At 54.1% G+C, this 18229-nt stretch overlaps 2 protein-coding genes across 11 annotated transcripts in view; both read right to left on the reverse strand.

The window, feature by feature from the left end:
• Positions 1-12: 12 nt before the first annotated feature.
• On the reverse strand, positions 13-7872 carry CORO6 (coronin 6). 8 transcript variants are annotated; one of them, XM_045985769.1, is made up of 12 exons: positions 7662-7872; positions 6274-6473; positions 4746-4868; positions 4144-4273; positions 3873-4054; positions 3186-3305; positions 2779-2898; positions 2227-2331; positions 1995-2140; positions 1560-1617; positions 1216-1446; positions 13-1117 (listed from the first exon to the last, which is right to left on the reverse strand). In XM_045985769.1, exons 2-12 carry the CDS (start codon positions 6469-6471, stop codon positions 995-997), a joined length of 1536 nt encoding a protein of 511 aa, XP_045841725.1. In that variant the 5' UTR covers positions 6472-6473; positions 7662-7872; the 3' UTR covers positions 13-994. The 8 variants fall into 8 exon arrangements, with proteins under 8 accessions (XP_045841725.1, XP_045841726.1, XP_045841724.1 ...); XM_045985770.1 differs by having other exon boundaries at positions 13-1114; positions 6274-6533; XM_045985768.1 differs by having other exon boundaries at positions 6274-6533.
• A 1709-nt stretch (positions 7873-9581) lies between these two features.
• Positions 9582-18229, reverse strand: part of SSH2 (slingshot protein phosphatase 2) — a 248776-nt gene continuing 240128 nt past the window's right edge. For all 3 annotated transcript variants that reach the window (XM_045984075.1, XM_045984077.1, XM_045984076.1), the window contains one exon: positions 9582-16707. In XM_045984075.1, the coding sequence (XP_045840031.1) occupies positions 14644-16707 (2064 nt within the window). In that variant the 3' untranslated portion in view covers positions 9582-14643. The remainder of the gene's footprint in view (positions 16708-18229) is intronic.

Below are 18229 nucleotides of genomic sequence, written 5' to 3' on the forward strand. Positions count from 1 at the left end.
TCCTAGCTGGCTTTACTGGGGGAAGAACGCCCACCTACGGGTGGGGGGGGGGGGTCCTTCTGAACCTCAGTGTGGGGAGGGCTCTGAGGTAAAAGAATGCCTGGTGGGTCCTGAGCCTTTGTCAGCACCCCCGCAAGCCTGGGGGTACAGCATTTGCAGAGGCCGGGGGTCTTGGCCCCCTCACCCCCACGCAGGCAGGAGGCACAGACCGAGTACTTAGTAAAATATTTCATTCAGTAAATCTTGTTTTCCTCCTAGAGCCGAGGCCGCATCAGAGGGCTGGGGGCAGTTGTTGGGGGGACGGGAAGAGGGGTGTGACCCTGCTTCCATGTCAGTTTTCTGGTTAGTTTTCTCGCGGGGGTGCAGCGCGGAAGCCGCCTTCTCCGCTGCGGGTGAAAGAAGGAAACAGCCCTCTGCCACAGACTGCTGGGTCTAACTGGTGGGTTCGGCCCTGTGGCCAGTGGGTTGTGTATGTCTGTAGATCTGGGGTGGCGCCCATCCGTTTTACCACTTCAGGTAGTGGCATCAAGTGAGCCGATTAGAGGGAGAAGCGTTGTTATTTTCCCCATTTGGTCTGGCGAGACCCGTTTCATGGCCACCCCTTTGAGGTCAAGCCCAAGCTCCCCGATATCCCCAAGAATAGCGCTAATACTAAGCACTTCCCCTGCCCTAGGCGGGAGACAGAAGGGACACCGCCTCGCCGTGCAGCACCGTTGCTGAGGTCCCCGTCACCCCGGGCCTCCCAAGGCCAGCTCCTGCTGAGTCCCGAACGAGGCACGTAGCCAGGCGGGTGCCAGGCAGACGGGAGTCTCGGCGACGCTCCGTTTGTCCGGGACTCCCGCGAGGGGATGGAGTTCCCTTCCCGGTCCAGCCCTCGGGCCCCGCCCCTCTGGGTGGGGTCCGGGGTTCCGGACAGAAAGCCGGGGCGGGGCCGAGTCCTGCTCCCCGCCCGGCTTCGCCCCCCCAGGCTCCGAGCTGCCCCCAGCGCGCCGCGCTAGTCCGTGCCGTCCACCAGCTCGCACAGCATGTTCTCCAGAGCCGTGATGCGCTGCTCCTGGGCCTGCACCTGCTGGCGAAGTGCCTTGATCTCATCCAGCAGCGTCTCCAGAGTGTGCTGCTGCCGGCGCGCGGAGGACAGAAGAGGCTGTGTCAAGAAGTGGACGGGAGGGGGGATGTGTAGACCGGGCCGGGGGCCGGAGCCGAGCCGGATCTTACCGACAAGGGGGCGTCGCTGGCCGACTGGCTGCGGCGGGGGCCGGAGGGAGGGCGCACGTCCAGTATATTGCGCTTGGTGACCCGGAGCTCGCGGTGCTTGGGAGGCACGTAACCGTCCCTCAGCGAGATGAGCACGGGTTCGGCGTCCTGGCCGGATAGCCATTCGTCCGCTTCTAGGGCCGGCTCGGGGCCCGGAGTATCTGGGTACAGGTCGTCCTGGAACAGGTCTGACTGCGGGGGTGGGGGGGGGGGGGACAGGAATTCTAGTGTTAGCAGAGGGCCGGGCCTGCTCCTTTCCTTCCGCCTCGGAGCCCTCTCTTCCCAACACCTCTCCGCGACCTTACCTTGCGAGGCACAGTCATGATGATGGGCTCACATTTTCTTTCGTGCAACTTGTAGAACCTATAAGGGAGTGGGCTTCAGCACCCCCGCCGGCTCCCACCCCCTTTTCTGCAGGGGACCGAGCGGTTGGAGACCAACACTTGTTGAGCCCCTACCATGCACTTCAAAACACATTACAGGTCCAGCTGGTAAAACATCTCTGATGGGGTGTTTATCATCATTTTATAGTTGAGGAAACTGAAGTTTAGAGAATGTTAACGCTGGGGCTGGCGCGGAAACAAGCCTGGTTGACCCTCCCTCTCCCCCCATCCAACCCCCCCCCCCCCGCAAAATACCCCCACTCCTTCCCAAAGATCACACTATGGGAGAAGCCCCTGTGTCTTCTCCAATGCCAAGTGGGGACAGACATGCAAGCGAGAAGGGCGAAGGCTGCTGACCGGGCAATCTCACACTTGCTGACGTCCAGCCCTCGCTTGGGCATGAAACCCATGCCCCTCTGAGGCTCCTTGCTGCTGAACGTGTTCAGGTAATGCACGAAAGGTGGTTCGTCGGTAATCTCAAAGTACCGAATGCTGCTGTCGCCCTGCAAAACCAATCAGTTCAGAAACACTCTCAAGTGGGACCCTCAACATCTCGTCCCGTCCCTGTCCTCCCCTGCCATCCGGGCACCTTGCCACATAGGTAGACGATGCTGGAGTCGGGGTCGTAGAAGGGCAGTAGGACCCCGTTGCTTGTGTCCATCTCCTGCAGCGCTACTGGCTCCTCAAAGTTGTTCTGCCCGAGCACAGGAGGCGTGACCAGCCCTGTCCCGTGGCCACCGTGCCACTGCTGGATCCCCTGAAGCCCCTTGACCCTTCCTACCCGCTCCAAGCCCCGCGCGTGCCCAAGGCAGTTCCGGCGAACAGAGCTGTGGGTCCCGCCCATGGACACCTCAGTCCCAGGGCCCCCCGCACATACAGCCCCTGCGCCGCCGCCGCATGCAATCACCGCAAACCACCCCCAGGGACTCGGCATCACCAGGTGGGGGTGCCAGCGTGGGCTCCTTCAGGCGACGCAGCACAACTGGGCGGAGGGGTGGGTGTGGGGATGGCAGGCGCTGCAAAGGGGGCAGCAGCCTCCAGCCCAGTCCAGGTGGGCATGCCCTGCGGGTGGGGGGCACCTGGCCCCTCTCCCGTGATGCCAGTCCCCAGGGCACACACCCCAAGCTTCCAGCTGCGTTACCGGGTCCCACAGGCCCAGCTCTCGCTGGCTCATGCGGGTGAAGCCTGTGGTGAAGATATGACCCTGGCGCGTGAAGACGGCCCGCATGGGCCTCATTCCCTCGTGGGCCGCAAACCTCTCCTGGGGTGGGGGGAGACAGGGAGAGGCGTCACCCAGCTGCCTGCGCCTAACTACTCAGCTTCCTGGGGGGCCCCGGCTGGCCTCAGGCCTGGAGAGCGTGGGCGCCCGGAGGGAGCGGGAGGCCCGAGCCCTTTAAGCGCCCTCAGAGGCGGATCCCGAGAGCAGGGGAAGTCGGCCGGCTCCCCGCGGCCGCAGAGAGGTTTTTCCCAGCGAGGCCCCGGCCTGGGAGGGCGCTCCGGGTCGGCCCCGCGGAGGAGCGCGCGCGCGCTCAGCGCGGCCTGGCCTACCGGGTCCCAGAGCGCGAGTTGCCGCTCACTCATCCTGCTGAAGCCGGTGCTGAGTAGCTTCCCGTCCGCCGTGAAGACGGCCCGCAGCGGGCGGGCGCCCTCGTGAGGCCGGGCTCGCTCCTGCTCGCGGGGTTAGTGGGTTAGAGCGCTCGCGGCGCGGACAGGCACGGGCCCCGCGCACCCGCACCCCGAGTCCGAGTCAGGGCGGGGAGGCAGGGGCCGCCGCCCTCAGGGAGCCGAGCTAGGCCTAACAAGGCGCGAGGGTTGTCCCCTCTCCCCCTCGCCCAGCGGGTCGACTCGGGCTGGAAGGGGCCTACCGGGAGGGAGAGCCGGTGGCGGGCCCCAGACCCTGCAAGATGGGGCGGGGTGCCGGCCGAGAGGAGAGGGGTCCGGATGTGTCATGCAGGTTCTGGTGGAAGGACCGAGCTTGCAGCAACCCGAAGAGCACTGCTCTGAGCTTGTGAGGTGCTGGGGAACGCAGGGAACAGGAGCGGGACAGAAGACTGTGGGCCGTGGGCTTCATTAGGGCTGGGAGCAGGGGTTGCAGACACTGGGAGGGGGGTACTGCCTCGGGTTAGGGTGGCGGAGGCGAGAGCCGGGACTAGGGGCTCAGAGGATCCAGGGCACTGGGGCCTGACAGTTGGTTCCTGGGGTGGAGGCTGGGGAACAGCAAAGCCAAGCACTCACCGCCACCACCTGGCCCTTGCGGGGGTCGATAATGCGCAGGGTCTTGTCCTTGCAGGTGGTGGCTAGCAGGCTGCCGTTGCTGTTCCAGCACACGCTGTGGATGACATCTGGGTGCATGTCGTCTAGACTCAGGAGCACCTCCCCCGTGCCCACATTCCAGATGATGATCACATTGTCACCACCTGCCCAAAGCGGCCAGTTACTTGGGTCCTGCCTGTGCCACCCTCCCCCACCGCATCTGCAGTAGGGACCCCTCCCTCGGCCCCCAGACCTGCACTGAGCAGGACATTCCGGGCTGTGGGGTGCCAGGAGAGGATGCCCACACGTTTGGAGTGGCCCTCAAGTGTAATGATGGGTTCCGTAATGTTGCGCACTGGGGTGTAGTCTGGAACCTGCCACACCTGGGAGGGAGGAAAAGGCATGGGGTGAGTGGGATGAGGAACCTCCTTTGTCTCTCTACTTCTCCCCAATGTTGCCCCCGCCCCACCCCGAACCTTACTGGCTCTCTTGAGTGGTAACGGTCAAATGCAAGATGTAGGCAAGATGTAACGATGCCTGCCCCGGGCAGAAGCAGCTGGGAGCCAGGAGGGGACACTGCCAGCTCTCCAGGGACCTTTCTCTACACCCCAGCCAGGAGACTTCAGAGCACTGCCCCTTGCTCTTCAGGCCTCAAGTTGGCCATGGCTATAATTAGCCTTAAGAAGTGCATCCTGGGAGGGGGTGGGCATGTGGCTAAATATAGCCTGGGAGCTGGGCAGGGCTGGGCAGGGCCCTGGGACCCAGCACCCCTTTTACCAGCTCCCCTAGCACAGGTGAGGCAGCCCTCCCCCCTTCCCCTGCCCAGCTGCTCTGCAGCATCCACCTGGTTCCTACCATGACGGTGGTGTCATCTGAGGCACTGGCAATGACGTTGTCATTGTGGGGGCACCAATCGATGTCCAGCACAGGGGCAGTGTGCCCGGTGACCAGCGGGTAGTTCTTATCCACTCGTCCTGTCTGGAGGGGTCAGAGAGGGAGCTCTGGGGTCACTTTCCTGTGTGCTTTTTGGGGGTGGGCCGTGGACCTGTTTACATCTCAATATTCTATCACTTAGTTTCTCTTCGCGAACCCCTTTCAGCACCTCCAACCCCATGCAACTACTTCCTGTACTCCACTGAAGGCAGACAGAGTGGAAGCCATTTAATATCAGGGAATCAGACACAGAGAGGTGATGACTTAGCCAAGAACACGCAGCAAGATACTGGGGAAGCCAAGACCTGAACCCTCAGTCCAGTGCTCTTGCAAAAACACCTACTTGGAGGAGGCTGCTGTTGGGCCCGTCCCCCCCAGCTAGAATGTCTATAGGAAGCCCCTGGTAGAAGAGGTCAAGGTGAAGTAGGTCATAGGCAATACAGTGGCCAACAGTCCTTTCCTAGCCAAACTTGGCAGATCTCCCCTCGTCTCTAGCTTGACCTTGGAACCACCAGCAGCAGCCACTCCTGGGGCCTGCTATCTCCCAACCTGAGCTGGGGCTCACCTACTTTTGGTTGTTATGGGCTTTTTATGGGGGGCTCTGAGACCTTTGCAGGGGCTGGCATCAACCCAGAGCGGGCACTAGGGGAGGGGGTGGCCGTGTGGCACCGGAATGGCAGTTGTCCTGGGTGAGGAGGTGGCTGCAGTTGAAATTTGAGCCCCTGGGGATGGTGTCCTTGGGTGATGTCTGCATTGTCCCGGAATGAGTCACTGGCTATTGTCAGGCCTCTTCCTGACCCTGCCACCTGTGGGGTCTCCCTTTGCAGGGTGTAGGGGCCAGATCAAGGTCATGACTTGGGGTGGCCATCCTGGGGGTGGAGATTTCCAAGGGGCTTGAGGTTACTCAGCAAAGGGGGAGGTAATTGCCCGGCCCCCATTCCTGGGGTAGGGAGGGCTCTGGCCTTAGGTGTGATGTACCCCTGCCCTTTGTTCTCATTCTGTCTCGCTGTAAGAACCACAGTGGGGAGGTGACCAGGACTCTTTGGAAAGAGCTTGACTCTGTCCTCAGCGTGGTGCTTTGGGGTGTGATTTAATCAACTGGTCACCATGCACAGGGGAGAAAGATCATGAAGGGGGTGTGGCATCAGGAGAGACAGGAACAGAATCTGGGTCAGGCCCTGGCTCTACGGCTTCCCAGCTATCTCCACAACACCCTTCTGGTCCCTGCTGGTGACAGGGTGCTGCTCAGAAAAGGGGACCAGCTGTGCGTGAGTGCAGGCCACTGTGCTGCTGCTGTTCCGGGCAGGGTGAGGAGCCTCCGATTCGGTCCCCAATGACTTGGGGAACAGGGAGCAGCTGATGGACACAAACTGCCCTCACAACTGAAGGAGGGATCCCCCCGGGCCACAGCTATTGTCTTCCCACCTGCTTTCTTCCCCAAATCCCTCACCTTGGCCAGAGGCAAGACAATGAAGGCACCTCCACCTCCCGCCTCCACAATAATGGCCAGGAATTTGGGGTTGACGGCACAGAAGGAGCTGTCCCATGTGACCTTGGACACACGGATGTCCTCGTAGGATTGGTCAGCCTTTGCCGCCTGCCCAAACACATGGCGGAACTTGCTCTGCCGAACCACACGCCGGCTCATGGCTGTGGGTAGAAATGGAGGTTCTCAGTTCCGGGAATGCCTTTGGTCCTTACTCCTGTGAACTGGGGGAGGGAAAAGAGCAGGGAGGGGGTGGCAAGTGAGAAGGGTTATCTGGCTATGAATCAGGTTCTAGAACAGGGAGTTTTCTTCCAGGTAATGGAAGTATGCGAAAGGTCTTTGCCATCTGTAAAATGTTGCTTAATTCAAGGGGCTGGAATTTGGGACCTGACGTCTTTGAGACCCGGACAGGGGACAGTGGAGTTTGCCTGGTCCTGAAAGCTTCCTGGAAGCTGAAGTGGTTTGGAGAGGAGCCTCCGTGCAGGCTGTCCTCCTGATTGCTAGACTTGGATGAGCATCTCTTCAGGAAGTGGTTTCTCTCCCAGCTGTACCTTGCCCAGAATCAGAGGCCGTGGTCTTGGGATCTTGGCTCAACGCCAGCTATGGGGCTACGACTGCAGCCCCTCAAGATCCAGAACTCTGCATCTGTAATGTAGTTTGGGCAGACGGGCTTATGTCTTTTTCTAAAATTTTGCGAAGGGGAAGTTCCTCCTGCCAGCTAATCTGAGTCTTTCCTGCTACTGTTTTCATCAATTTCAACCCATCCTGTTGGGGGACACAGTGTAAGGTGGATCTCTCCACTTCCCTTTCACCGGTCTCTCCAAGAAGGCCTAACCATGGTCTGGCTTTTGCCTACCATACTTCCATTCCGCTTCTCCTATGGGTGCTCTTTCCTGCCGAACTCTCCTGGGGTGGGGTCCTCAATCCCCGCCCTACGGCCAGATTTGCAGGAGTGGGGAGGGTGAGTGCCTTTTCTTCAGCCAGGGTCTGTGCTATGCTCTTCCCCAGGGGACTCACCGGGCTTTTCCAAAGCCCAATTCCAGTGACTCCTGCCCCTCCCCAGCCCCGGGCATCCCTGTGCCCTTCACGCCGCTTCTGCAGCCCCAGGCCTGAGGCCCCGGCCTCCCGGCACCCTCCTCCGGCCTCCTGCCCCGGCACTGCGTTCTTAGGAGACGAGGTGTTGGTGCCGTGCAGGCGCGCGGGCCGCTGTCCGGCCAAATATAGACACCAAGTCCGCCCCGCCCGGGACCGAATTTGGCGGCGCGGGGGAGGGGGCGCAGATCTCTGCCCTCTCTAGAGACCCCGCCCGCTGCGGTGGCTGCGGTGGCGGCGTGGGATGGGGGGGGGGGTACCTGGTCCTGAGTGGGCCGAGGGGCGCTCACGCTGCGACTCCTCTGCAGAGGGGTCTAGGGGTGCGCTGGGGGCCGAGGGAGTCAGGGCGCCGGAACTGCCTCTCCGGGTGTCCGCAGCGTCTGGGGCCCGGGTGTTCCTCTGCGCGCTCGGGCCGCTGCTTGCGGCTCTCCGGGGCCCGGCGTCGCTGCAGTCCCAGCTGCCGCTGCCATCAACCTGCGGGGGCGGGGCCTATGGCGGGGGCGGGGCCACAGATGCCCCGCCCCTCCAGCGGCGGGAAAGTCGAGCGCCGCTGACTCTGCGCCGCCAGCCCGCAGGGCTCAAAGAACTGTCAAAAGTAATTGACGGTGTCCCGGCGGGTTGTGCGCACGCCTTCCCCACCCTCCATGCCTCCCGGGTGGGCTGGGCAGACCCAGGTTCTCAGATCCTGGTTCGCAGACCCAGCTTTCCAGACCCAGGCTGGGCGCGGAGAGGGAGAGCCGGCAGCCGCGCAAGATCAGGTGCCTTCGCGCCGCATTCCTGCTGCAATCGCACTCCCAATTTAGCCTGTCCCGGCTGGACGCCGGGGCGGCGGGACTGCACGCACGTCCAGACCCTCCAGGGGAGAGGTCCCGGAAGATGCTTCGAGGGAGTCTTCCCAGCCCTTGGGTGAGGGCCTAGGCTCGCCCAGGACGGTCTAGGGTACCCGACAGGGAGCTGTGAATGTCCCTGTACTTGTTATTAATGGCTATGGCTACCACTTGAGTACCTAAATGTAGCTAGGCATTTCACCCGGTAGAGAGGATTCCATGGAGGAGGGCGCAAAGCAGACTAAAGACTCGGTGGGGAAGTGAATCTACCTTGAATCTGTGGGAACACCAGGTTCAAGGAGAAGTAGCTGCCACAGGCTTTTGGCAATCAAATTTTATTTTATTTATTTACTTAAGAAAGACTTTGAGAGGGAAAATGTGAGCATGAGGTGGGGGAGGGGAGAGGGACAAAGAGGAGGAAGAAGTAGCAGACTCCCCACTGAGAGGGCAGCTGGGTGCAGGGCTCCATCCCAGGAGCCTGAACTGAGATCCTGACTTGAGCTGAAGTCAGATGCTTAACCAACAGAGGCATCCAGGCATCCTCTGCGCAACCCATCTGCCTTCTGCCACCATTATCCAATGCTTCTCTTCTAACAGCAAGAGGGTTCAAAGCTTTTACTTCTTTAGAAAGTCATGCCCCATTTCTAGAAATCAGTGAGCTGAGGTGGCTTGTGCTGAAAGTTTGTGAGCTCTACCTCACTAATGTCCAGAGAGGTCAGCCACCCAAGAAATCTAGTCCCTGCTCAGGCAGGTCACAGCAGCTGTCCCAGAGCAGTCACTCTGTACCACACGTGGCAGAGGAATTTTGGTCCCTTTGCTTATTCATTCTCCTAACATTCAGGTGGTGGCTTTGGCAAGAGCTTCTTTGACCAGGCAAGTTCCCAGCTTGGTCACTTTATTGGAGCCACAAAGTCTGCAATAATCTTTGGTGATTCTATTTCCCACTCAGCCTTTATTTTGTGGGAGGTAGAAAGTTGTATTTTTCCCCCCAGAGCTTTTTTTTTTTTAAAGATTTTATTTATTTACTTGACGGACAGAGATCACGAGCAGGCAGAGAGGCAGGCAGAGAGAGAGGAAGGGAAACAGGCTCCCCGCTGAGCAGAGAGCCCGATGCGGGGCTCGATCCCAGGAACCCGAGATCATGACCTGAGCTGAAGGCAGAGGCTTAACCCACTGAGCCACCCAGGCGCTCCCCACCCCCGCCACGAGCTAACTCTTAAGCATGAGGGAGATCAAGGAGAATTGCTCCATATGCCTCCCACTGCTCCTCAGTGTTCTCTTCCAATCCCTCCACCTGCTCTAGCACCATCTCCCCCCACCTTTTTTTGCACTTGATCAAATACACATTTCATCTTCAAAATAAAAATTTATTTAATCTGTAACAAGAACATTGAATCTGCACATTTGCGCACAAGTTCACATTTAAAAACAGCAGAGCACATCAGTAATAAAAAAAATCTATGATACAAGTGGAACATCCCAACCACCAGGAAGATCAGGGAAGGAGATGAGACCACTCTTTATATTCTGCTTCAAATGCCTCAAAAAGGTCCCAGAGATTCCAGGGAGCACCTGCTTTATTTAATAAAATGTGAGCATAAAAGTTTGGACTGGCCTGGGGCAAAGGTAACAGTCAGTGGGAGAGTCTTTTGGACTTGTTTTCTACATTTAGAACAAGTCCTACAAAATAAAGTAAAAAGAAAAAAAAGAATAAAAGGCACCTTAAGCTATGCCAGGCAAACCAAAATCCAAAGAAACCACAAAAACCAAACAATTCCCTGTGGGCCTGTTGGCGGAGAATCATTTCAGGGCCAGTTACCCAGTTTCCAGATTGGGTCATCAGCTTGACTGAAGCCCTGGGTATTAGCTCTGCATGTGTACAGAGGACAAAGCCACCAGTGTCGCTGTGAGGACCCAGAGGGCAGGCAGCACTAGTCATATACCCCCTGAGGCATCTTCAAGCCAGTGAGGGATGATTCCAGTTTAGAAATCCTGTCTTAGGTCTCTGGGGCACTGAGAAAATGAGGCTGGTTTTCTTTCATAGCAGGAGCCAGGGCCAGTCACCCTTCACTTCCAGGCTGGGAAAGTACACAAGCACCTTGCACTAGCTCTCCATGGCATTGAGGGACCCCAGAGGCCTGGGACAGGGGTTAGGAGTGTGCAGCTTCCTGCTTTGGTGACAGGCTGTTTCCTAATCTGGGGTGTCAGATGAGTTGAGGCAGCAAATATATTTATGCCTAATACATGCCTTGATCTTTTAAGTCTGGGAGGGAAAACAAAGTCCAAGATACCTTCAAGTTGGACTGGTGCTGAAAGAGCTAAAATTTCATCTACCATCAAAAAGCAAAACAAACTGAGACGAAAAGGACACTAGCCATTCACCGTTACGACCATCACTGTAAGACACACCATCACTAACTGAGGAAAGGGCTTATTGCACACAGAGTGTTGAAGGGGAGTGCAGGACACAGATGGAAGTCAGCTCCGGGTCCATCCCCCCCAGTCCCCTGTGAGTCAGGGCTGACCACGGAGGCCTTGCTCTGTGAGAGGACTCACAGGACAGCCAGGGCTGCGTGCCTGGAGGAAGGGAGGAGCGGCTGTCAAGAGGATGCGTGTTTTAATTATCACAATGTAAACAAAGTATCCACAAATAGTTGTCAAAAAGAGCCAAAGAATGGCTTTATTTAAAAATTTTAAAATGCCCTTAAAAAGTGACCCTCTTTGCATAATGCTTTCGTAAAAGAAAAAAGGAAACTCCCACAGAAACTTCTCTACCAAACATGCCTAGATCACTTTAAAACTGAAATCCTCAGATGGAACAGATGAAGATTTTTGTGAGTGGCTATGTCTGAGAAACTTCAGGTCTATCCCAAAGTCTCTGTCTGGGGCCCTTGAGCAAGAGGGGACCTCAGAGCCTGGGCTTTCATTCTCAAGGCTGTCCTTGGAGCTCTTTGTAGTTCCCCAGATGAGAAAGGGTTGGGATACAGGTACAGAACCAGGAAAATGCTACCTCCAGAGCCTTAAGAAGCTAGGATGCTAAGAATGATCCCAAACATTAAGACTCTGAAAGGCAACCAAAATGAGGAGAGATGATTATTACTATAATACAGTACTATAGGTCTACTATAGTATATACTACTCCTAAGTGTTTCTAAAATCAAGAAAGGGTTGAAGTCTCTCTCCTTCCTCCTGACCAGGTAACCCTCCAGATTACAGCTCAAAAGTTGCGTGCTGCTGGGGCTTCTACCCCATGCACCAAAACACTACTTTTTAAAGTATTTTTGCACAGGTGTGCGTGCGTCTGTGTATGTATGCACACACACACACACACACACACACTCACTCTCTCTCTCTCTCTCTCTCCTCCAGAGTAACTGAGAGTCAGACTACAGTGGTTTTCAAAATAAAGATAAAGAGAGGCACTGAGCAAGAGGTCAAGAATTTTCCTACTCATCTCTGTCAACCCACCGGACCTGCTGTTCTGGGTCTGAGCTTTCCATGAACAGAAAAGGGAAATAGGCCACCTGAGATTATCAAAAAGTCTGAGGACAAGAAAGTCTGAGAAGTCTTTGATGGCTCATCATGTGCTTCCCCTGGACATCGCTCAGCTATGCAAATAACACAAGAACACTCAGTTGTGGGGGGTTTGAGAGGCTGGCAAAACCCCCACAGCATGGGTGAATTACAGACCCTGAATGGAGGATGTTTCTTGAGGCAGGTAAATTAAACGATAACCAAGATTGTTACTTAAAAGAAGGAAACGAGAGCAAGACTATTTCCTTTTTCTTTAAAAAAAAGTTTTCTTCACAGCATTAGAAGATCTCCTCCCCACCGCTGCTGTTACTTAATGCAGGGATGGTGAGCGCTAACCACCGTTGCAGGGGAGGAGAGAGAACAGAGCAATACTGTCCATCCTGCTTATACTTCTCTATGTGAGGGATGTCACCATTCCAAAGGGTTAATGAGGGGACACAACTCTCTTCACCTCCGTGCAAATCCTTCTCTCCCTGCCCTTGCCACGATTTCCTGTCCTTTCCCTCTTGTACTGGCGGTGGTGGAACTGGCTCAACAAGGCAGGACTGTTCAGCAGGCTGAGCCCTGGAAATTCATAACCCTGTATTGGTTACAAGCCTCCTCACACTGGTACACACCATCTAACAAAAACACTTGACAACACATTAAACATCCAGGAACCACAAAGCCGTGTGGAGGATACATTCGAACATTCAAGGAAACTATTTAAAGACAGCACAGGTACATATAATTACTACATCGTAAAGACACTTAGAGCAGGAGGTTTCTGTCCAATCTACCCCCTGGCAGCGAAGTGAGATCTGACCAACTTCCACACAGCACCCAGATTCACGGCTCCCCTGGAGCACCTATGAATGGCCTCGGGCCACCTTTTCTCTCCCCTGGAGGTCACCCCACTATCTGCCCCCCACCAAACTCTGGCCTCTGACAATCCCCTTGACAGTCTGGGTATCTGTCTTTCCTCTCAGTGCCATGATGAGCCAAAAACCAAAGCCCAAGTCTGTACTTGGTCAACCTCTCAGTCATGTGGACATCAACCAAAGCAAACAGGAAGCAAATTTGCAAACCTCTTCAGTTTTGATGAGCTGCAGAAGGTATTTCATTCCAGGCTAAATGCTTTCTGTAAGAAGCTCAAATAGGCTTGTTTATGGCAAGTGCTCCCGTGTTAAGGAGCTCCACAATAGCAATGAAGCAAAAGCATCCTAAATGGAGTCAATTGTGGGTACCTGCCCTTGGCAGGGGGCCTGCCTGCCCATGAACCCTTCAGCCCAATCCATCGGAAGCTTCCGCCCTGGGCAGCGGTATCACTCACATACACTCCCTGGCTGTGGTTCAGCTCCTGGCAAATAACCCGCTCTGGGATTTCAGTCTCAAAGAGAAATCAGCTTTCAGTCAAACTGTGATCTAATGGGAGCCTTTAGGGGTTTCTCTGAGGAGGAAGTTACTGACACATAATTTGGCAGGAGCTGGCGATCAGAAGTCTCCATCTTAACAATTAAAACTACCATCGGTATACTCTGCAGATTCCTACCAACACCATCAGTTTTATTCTGTGGCGTCTGTTTTCTCCAGTTGCAGCTTTATCCTTCTTAAAAAGATTAAATCAAAAAGATCCGACGACACCAACAACAAAACACTGTAAGAAAGTGACATTATGTACATAAATACTGTGTATAAACTAGAGAAATGACAAATCTTCCAGGGAGGGGGGGACCCACGTCAAGTGTTAACAGTGATAACATCGGTAAGAAAACTTCGCGTTCAATGGAGGTTATACATAGGTAACGTAACAATTCAAATATCATCTATGAAATTAAAAAAAAAAGGGCAGCACTGGGAGAAACAGCATGAGGGAGAAAAGTAAATTGGAAAAATATATGGCCATTAAACTCAGAAGGCCCACAGAATTATTCAAGTAATGGAAGTGTTAAAACCCTACGTACGTATTCATTTTACAAGAACACACTGACTTTCAATTGCTGTTTTTCAAACTTGTCCCTATTCTGTTTTAGTTGAAAGGATGTTGCGGAGCACATTTCCTGGCAGGGAGGGCCAGGGTGACCGCCCATGTGTTGGAAGATACTGACCCGGAAGATAGCGGGTCACTGACCCGGAAGATAGCGGGCAGCAGCCTCTGCAGACTTCGCCTCCTCCTCCTCATATGCTTTCCTCGACACAGATCTCTCAGATTTCATTTGGGGTTCGCTTTTAATTTAAATAGGGGGGAAACCTATTTGCTTGGTAAGTTTACAAAGCCAGCCATTATCCTGCCTTTCGGTAATGATGGACTCAGGAATCCAGAAGAAGTGGCTTCTGGAAGACTCCCCCTTTGAGAGCAAAGGAGAACCTGCCCACCTTGGGAACTCTCAGTGGGCCCGAGGCTGAGAGCACATGGACTTGCAGCTGTCCTTCAGCTCAATCCCATGCATCAGGTCTGAAGCCCAAACCATCATCACATAGGCCCGGGGGAGCATTTCCGATTTCCAGCTTCATCACCTCCACCCCCAGCTGCTTCCTTCCTCAAGCAAGCAAGCATGCTTTTTCTCAGATGGCAAATGAGGAGCAGGTGGGAGCTGACTGAAAAACAGCAATCTGCCTTTGATACAGGTGCTCTTCGAAAATGAGTATGTTTTGAGGTTTGAATTTTCTAAAAATAAAAAAATGCTAAAATGGTCTTGCTGTCTGAATCAATCTCTCTTTTTCTCTTTCACGCACACATACACAGAGGGGGAAAAAAACCAACCCAAACCCTGCATGCGCCAGGAACAGTAAAATGACCAAAATATTATAAAATTAACCCATAAAGTGCATGTTCCTTACATATTACACCTGCCCCTTTTACAAACATTTCTTTCAGAAAGTCACATGTGTAGGCTCAGAATCACATGGTATTATAGAAGGGGTTGGTTGTCCGTTTTTTATCATTTGCTTTTTTAAGTCTCCTAAGGGGGTGAGTTCGGCCATGCTGCTGACGGGGCGCCACAGCCAGCCCTGGAGCGGGGCCTGCACGCTGCAGTCCCTGGGGCTGTGGCAAAGGCAGGCCTCCTTCAGAACTAGTCAATTCGGGTCCTGCCCTGGGGAGCAAACACTGCTGACTGTAACCAAATTCTTTGGCATACTGTACAATGGGCTTCTCCACTGGCTTGCTCTGCGCGATACACTCTGTTGTTTTGAGCTGTTCTATAAAATACTTGGTGGGCTCTAGGCTCTGGGGGGCATCTGGGTTTTCTGAGGGCTCCTGGGCCTCCATGGCGTGCATGCCTGTGTCCGTTCTGTTGAAGGGCTGAAGCAGTTTGAGATGACGGGGATCAGAGGAGACAGGCTCTCTCTCCGATAAACAGTCTTTACAGAGGTCCAAGTAACCTAACTTGGCGAGGGAAGCTGAATGCCTCATTTGGGATGGTTTGGTGGGCCCTCCCTGGCAAATTGCTCGGGACTCGATTTCTTTAGTGCGCTCCTTCACCACACCGGGGCTATGGCTGAGACCCTTTATGCTGTCGCCACTAGAGCTGTGTGGGAGTTGACAGGCTACAGGAAGTGGGTCCGGTTTTTCTTGTAACTCCCCAATATTGTCACCGAGTTGGCTTAGGTCTTCTCTGGTTAACTGGGAGTCCTCGTATGGCACTTCATTGCCACTGGAAAAGGGGCCCTCCTGACTTTCTTCCCAGCTACCCTGCTCTGAAGAGGGCTCGTTGTCTGTGGTGCTGCTTTGCTCTGTGAAGCCTTCCAGGTGAACTACAGTCTGGGGATGTGTGTGATCCAAGTTGGCAGATGGTACATGGGTTGTGCGACTGACAAAAGGTGCTCCTATTTCCGGGGCTGTCGACAGGCTGTCGTCCCAGGCTTCAGGGCTGCTCAGGGTGGAGGTCAGGTCAGTGGGACTGTCGTGCTCAGGAGGGGAAGAATGAGGCAGAGGTAGCACGTTGGGGTGCAGAGGAGCCTGGGAAGGGCCCAGAGTCCTGTTCAGATTTTCATCCAGTGCACAGAGGATGGGGATGGAGTCCTCTACTTTCGCTTTCCTCAGTCCCTGCTCCCCACTCTTTATGCTGGTGGCTCTTTCACCCCCTGGGCCAGGGTGATTGGGGGATGTAACCGCGTGGGGATACTCAATGATTTCCACCTTTTTGGGAAGGGAGAGAGGGGTTGCCTGTGTCTCAGATCCCTGGCACAAAACCACAGTCCTCTGCTCCTTCAGGACTCCTTCCTGCTTTGTTCTAGCGTCCGACCCTGGGCGCTCTTGAAACTCCAGCAGCTCAGGTGCTGGACCAATGGCTACTTGCTCAGACTGGGGCAGTGAGCCAGCTTCGGACCCACTGCACTTCCCTTTGCCCTTGTTCATCTCTGGCTCCTTGGGGACAAAACAAAGTTCAAGGCTAGCTTCATCACTCTTCCCTTTTGGTGCTAGGTCTGCCACAGAGAAATCATTCTTGGAATTCTTGCGAATGGACAATGAGGCACAACCAGGCGCGGCACCATGGTGCTCTTGCTCCTGTCGCAAGCGCTCTTCAAACTCCAAGGTGGCTCGCCTCACAGACCCAGGGTACCACTTGGCACCTGGGTGCATCCCAGGGCCCCAAAGTTCTTGTTCCTCCTCAGCTGGTTCCTCGTCTTCCAGCTCTGCAGTGGATGAGTGTGTGGTTAGGAAGCCTTCTAGGTCCCACTTCCCTGAGTCTTTGGCTAGTTCAGGCTGGGCTGTGTAGGAACCCTCACTTTGCTCCAGATTTCCAGATTTGTTCTCCAGGGCCTGGGCTCTCTCAAGGGGCAGCTCATGGATGGTATGCTTCTTTGGCGTATGGCATGGGTTAGACAGGATGTCTCCTTTCAGTTGAATCTGTCCGACTCCTTGACTGATGGATTCAATCTCAGTAACGATTTCTTTGACTGAAATTGCATTTTCTGAGTGAGATTGCATGAAGACGTCTGGGCTGACCAGTTCTGAGATTGCCTAGGGAGAAAACAGTGAGATGGTTATGGCAAACCATGGTCTAATTAAAAATGCCAGATGTTTTGTTTACTAATCTTCTAATCTGGGAGAACCTTCTGACTATGAGGACACAAATCGTCGAGTGCCTGGGACTGTCCTTTGTCCATCTGTGTTGTCACAAAAGGAAAAAAAACACCAGATTCATCAAAGGAAGACATACAAAATTTGTTACAGCTTGTATCACTGTCTACTAAACTTTTGTTCTCTTTACTCAAAACAGAATTCCAACCCAGTATCTTGCTCCAAAAATGCATAGTGGATAGTCTTGGAGGTTCCTATAACTCTCTCTTTTTTTTTTTAATTTAAGATTTTATTTGAGAGAGAGAGAGTGCACACAGGAGCAAGGGGAAGGGGAGGGGCAGAGGGAGAAGCAGACTTCCCACTGAGCAAGGAGCGGGATGCAGCGCTTGATCTCAGGACCCTGGGATCAGGACTTGAGCAGAAGACAGACGCCCAACTGAATGAGCCACCCAGGTGGCCCAATCCTTACTTTCCTAAGACCATTAGCCTTCAGGATTTGGGCTTTACTGGGGTAGATGAGATTTTTCTTCTCTGGCCTATCAACTCCCAGTTTGATTCTAACCTAGTTCAAGGGGAAGAGTTCCATTCAAGGACTTAGAGACCACCTTAAATATGCCCAGTGTTAGGGCAAGATGAATGAGGTTATCATCTGATGTCGGATTTGGAGACTCACTGCTCTCTTCTCTCCTCTGTCCTGCCAGCTTTCATCCTTACCCTCCCACTCTTGGCATCTCTTGGCAGCAGCATTCCAGCATGTGAGGGCACTCTGTGCCTGATCACACGATTTCCAAATTTCACATGGCTCCTTCTGGGAGAGGTTTACTTGGCTTATGGAGCCACATGCCTAAGCAAACTTAGAAATTGTGACTCTATGATGTATTACTGTTCTACCAGTTACAAATTCCTAGGTGGGTTTAGGATGAGGCAAAAGAAAATCAGCGAATATAAAACAAAGTCCTATTGTTTAAAAAAAAAAGATAAGAATTTCAAAATCTGAAAATGGCTTTTGGATATCTCTTAAAGTGGCATTTGATAACCATCAATCTACTTTAATATTTTATTCATTTATTTACTTTAGATTTTATTTATTTTGAGAGACAGAGAGTACAAGCAGAGGGGAGGGGCAGAGGGAGAGAGAGAGAAGCAGACTCCCTGCTGAGCTGGAATCTCAGGACCCTGAGATCATAACCTGAGCCTAAGGCCGACACTTAACCGACTCAGCCCCCCAGATGCCCCTACTTTAACATTTTTATAAGCCTTCAAAGTGTAATATTTCCCTAGGAATTGTTCTGATCTTTCTCCTTCAAAAGAAAGTCAGAGCTAATACAAACCGACAAGGTCAGTTACACCTTTAAGAGAAATCTGCTGGGACATTAGGCAGAAGTAAACTAGCCAAGACTGGGAGAGAAGCCCAGCGGGCCCAGTGTGCGCATAGGCTGTGGAGAGAGTGCTCATATGACGA

This window comes from Meles meles, chromosome 18, assembly GCF_922984935.1.
Source record: "Meles meles chromosome 18, mMelMel3.1 paternal haplotype, whole genome shotgun sequence".
Taxonomy (NCBI): Eukaryota; Metazoa; Chordata; class Mammalia; order Carnivora; family Mustelidae; genus Meles; species Meles meles.

Bases quoted from the DNA above. Each gene is read 5' to 3' on its own strand.
- CORO6 (XM_045985769.1), bottom strand. From the start codon at position 6,471: ATGAGCCGGCGTGTGGTTCGGCAGAGCAAGTTCCGCCATGTGTTTGGG. The intron at 2,141-2,226 runs GTGCCCGGATGG...TTGGTTTTGCAG, and splicing joins TCGTCTACCTATGTGGCAAG to GGCGACAGCAGCATTCGGTA. The intron at 1,118-1,215 runs GTAAGATCCGGC...GCGCGCCGGCAG, and splicing joins CCAGCGACGCCCCCTTGTCG to CAGCACACTCTGGAGACGCT.